Source organism: Littorina saxatilis, linkage group LG1, assembly GCF_037325665.1.
Source record: "Littorina saxatilis isolate snail1 linkage group LG1, US_GU_Lsax_2.0, whole genome shotgun sequence".
NCBI lineage: Eukaryota > Metazoa > Mollusca > Gastropoda > Littorinimorpha > Littorinidae > Littorina > Littorina saxatilis.
This window is the reverse complement of record NC_090245.1, coordinates 41,817,096-41,820,079: the sequence shown is the minus strand read 5'-3', so window position 1 is coordinate 41,820,079 and position 2,984 is coordinate 41,817,096. Positions and strand designations below refer to the sequence as shown.

Here is a 2,984-nt window from a genome sequence, read left to right as displayed (position 1 = left end):
TCTCCAGTGTTTTGCGCCTTCGTGTGGCTTCAATCCATATTCCCGTTTCTAAGTTACTATTTTTAGAATGTCACTGCGCTGTCCAGAACGCTTCCCTTGCACCCGTAAGTTGTTCTTACTGTCAAAGTGAAAAGGTCGAATCAATTTATAGCCACGCGAAAAATACACTGTCACCTATCTCTATATATTTATAGATATACATATACATATATATATACGGCTTCTCTGTGTGTGTGTGGGCAAAAACCTGTGGAATGTAGAGTTCTGTTTGTGATGGGGTCTAGCGCTTTTTGTCTGTCTGTATGTTCTGGCATTTGAGAAGCCACAACAGATAATATAGGGCTAAGAAATAAGCTCTAAAATTCTCAAACCCGTTTGACAGGACTTCGCCTTCAAAGGTGATTGTGGTGAACCGCCACGCTGTCTGTCTCTGTCTCGCGATTCACCCCGGCGAAGCCGGGTATTCCTCTAGTTGAAGATGCGTTTGAATGCATTTTTTACTTATGCACCTGTGTTGGTGTTCTTTGTCGCGCGAACTAGAGTGAAAAATACGGCAACCGCAGAAGGCAGTCCAGAGGTCATCCCTCTCTTTTTCTTTTAAATTTTGAGCTTTTTTGTTCCCTCTCTTTCTCTCTGTCCATGTTTTTCTTTCTTTATCTCCCCCTCGCCTACATCTCTCTCCGAGTTTTCTGTCTGTCTGTCACCTCTCACTCTGTCTGTTTGTGTGTCTGTCTGTCGGTCTGTCTCTGTCCGTCGCACTGTCTCTCTCTCTCTCTCTCTCTCTCTCTCTCTCTCTCTCTCTCTCTCTCTCTCTCTCTCTCTCTCTCTCTCTTGAGTAATAGCTTGTGTAACACCCCTGTAACTGTATTTCGATATGCTGCCCATGCATTCTATTGTTGTTATGTCTCGTTGCCCTTTTCATACAGCCAGTGTAACTGTTGAGATTGGAATATATACTGCTGCCATAATCGGATGATGATTAAAGCTTGTCGGAAACCACGTGAAGAGTGGGTTGACATGGCCTGAGTAACGTTTACAGACGAACCACATGCACATACTCAAGGGAGGGGGTGGCGGCGGGGGGGGGGCGGGGGTGTGCGGTTTTTGGATGGTTGGTAACAATGAGTCTAAACTCTTGCTTAATAATGCTTCTGTCTGAAAACCTAGATAAAACACCCCCCTCCCCCCCCCCCCCCACACACACACTACAACCCCCGCTCCCTCCCCGTGTCAGTCGCATGTGAGACGACAAGACAACTTACACCTGACACACGCAAGAAGTGCACATAACCCGACCTGTTCATAGAAATGTAGGGCAAAACACTTGAGGAGAAATCGCATACATATGCCAACAGTGAGGGATGACACACTGGCCAAACATGGCAGACGCACAGTTCATAGAACAGCAAGAGAAGTACGAGTATATTCAGTATGTAATACCTGACGTGAACAGCATTCCTCGAGGCAAAATTATGAAGGGAAAGTTCAAGGAAAAGGCCGCTAGAGATGGATTGGAAATTGGCACTGGTAAGTAAGTGTGTGAGGGGGCAATGCGTCAATCTGTGTGTGTGATATGGTGGTGGTGGTGTGTGTGTGTGTGTGTGTGTCACTGTGTGTGTGTGTGTGTGTGTGTGTGTAAGTGTGTGTGTGTGTGTGTGTATGTGCGTGCGTGTGAGGTGATGTGTCAAACTGTGTGTGTATGTGCAGGGATGATGTTGTGTGTGACGGTGTGTCTGTGTCTGTGTCTGTGTGTGTGTGTGCATGCGTGTGAGGTGATCTTATGTCAAACTGTGTGTGTATGTGCAGGGATGGTGTGTGTGTGTGTGCGCGCGTGAGAGAGAGAGAGAGAGAGAGAGAGAGAGACACACACACACACACACACACAAACACACACACATACACACACACACACACACACACACACACACACACTCATATAGGCCTACACACAACTCGTAATACGTACTGATGTGAACAGCGCACTCCTCAAGGCAAGATTATGAAGGGAAAGTTCAAAGAAAAGGCGGCTAAAGATGGATTCGAAGTTGAAAGTGTGTGCGTGTGTTTGTGACGGGGGTATAGTATGTCAATCCCTGTGTTTGAGGACGTATGTGTGTGTGTGTGTGTGTGTGTGTGTGTGTGTGTGTGTGTGTGTGTGTGTGTGACAGTGTGTGTGAGTGTGTGAGTCAGTGTAGAGAGATGTGTGTCAGTCTGTGTGTGTGTGTGTTGAGGGGTGGTGGTGTTGTGTGCGTGTGAATGTGTGTGTGTGTGTGTGTGTGTGAGAGAGATAGTGTGAGAGAGAGAGAGAGAGAGAGAGATAGAGAGAGTCACACACACACACACACACACACACACACACACACACACACACACACACACACACACACACACATAATGAGATCAAGTAAAGTGAGAGTATGTGTGTGTGTGTGTGTGTGTGTGTGTGTGTGTGTGTGTGTGTGTGTGTGTCTCTCTCTCTCTCTCTCTCTCTCTCTCTCTCTCTCTCTCTCTCTCTCTCTCTTTATCTCTTTATTTTAGTGTAAGTTAAGCATGCAGACGACCTTCGTCAAATGAGGACATGAACATTCCATAACCCAGGCGCCGGGCAATAAAAAAGAACTTTGTGTATATATCCACATTGCTATTTTTCTTCTGGTGCTCATTTATTCTCTGTCCGTGTTTCAGTGATATGTCTGGTGGGACCAAACAGCGAGATTCCTTTATCAGTCTGTGACATACTTGGCAAGCACATGCCCAACGAAGAGATGCGACCTTGTCTCGATACCTTGACCCCGTGGCCTTGGGTGGGCAAGGAAGGTCGTCGCGTTGGCAACGTCCTCTGTGACCTGTGCATGCACGATGGAACGTCCGACCTGACGTCTCCTAGGCAACTGATGAAAGCTCAGCTGGACGCGCTGCGAGAGAAGCACGGGCTGGTGTTCAAGTCGGCCTTTGAGTACGAGTTCGGCGTGTACAAAGAGGGG

At 47.3% G+C, this 2,984-nt stretch overlaps 1 protein-coding gene across 1 annotated transcript in view; it reads left to right on the top strand.

The window, feature by feature from the left end:
• Positions 1-1,307: 1,307 nt before the first annotated feature.
• Positions 1,308-2,984, top strand: part of LOC138969857 (glutamine synthetase-like) — a 3,339-nt gene continuing 1,662 nt past the window's right edge. Inside the window, exons 1-2 of the mRNA XM_070342581.1 lie at positions 1,308-1,527; positions 2,686-2,984. The exon at positions 2,686-2,984 is cut by the window's right edge and continues 1,662 nt beyond it. Coding sequence (XP_070198682.1) covers positions 1,362-1,527; positions 2,686-2,984 — 465 coding nt within the window. The 5' untranslated portion in view covers positions 1,308-1,361. The remainder of the gene's footprint in view (positions 1,528-2,685) is intronic.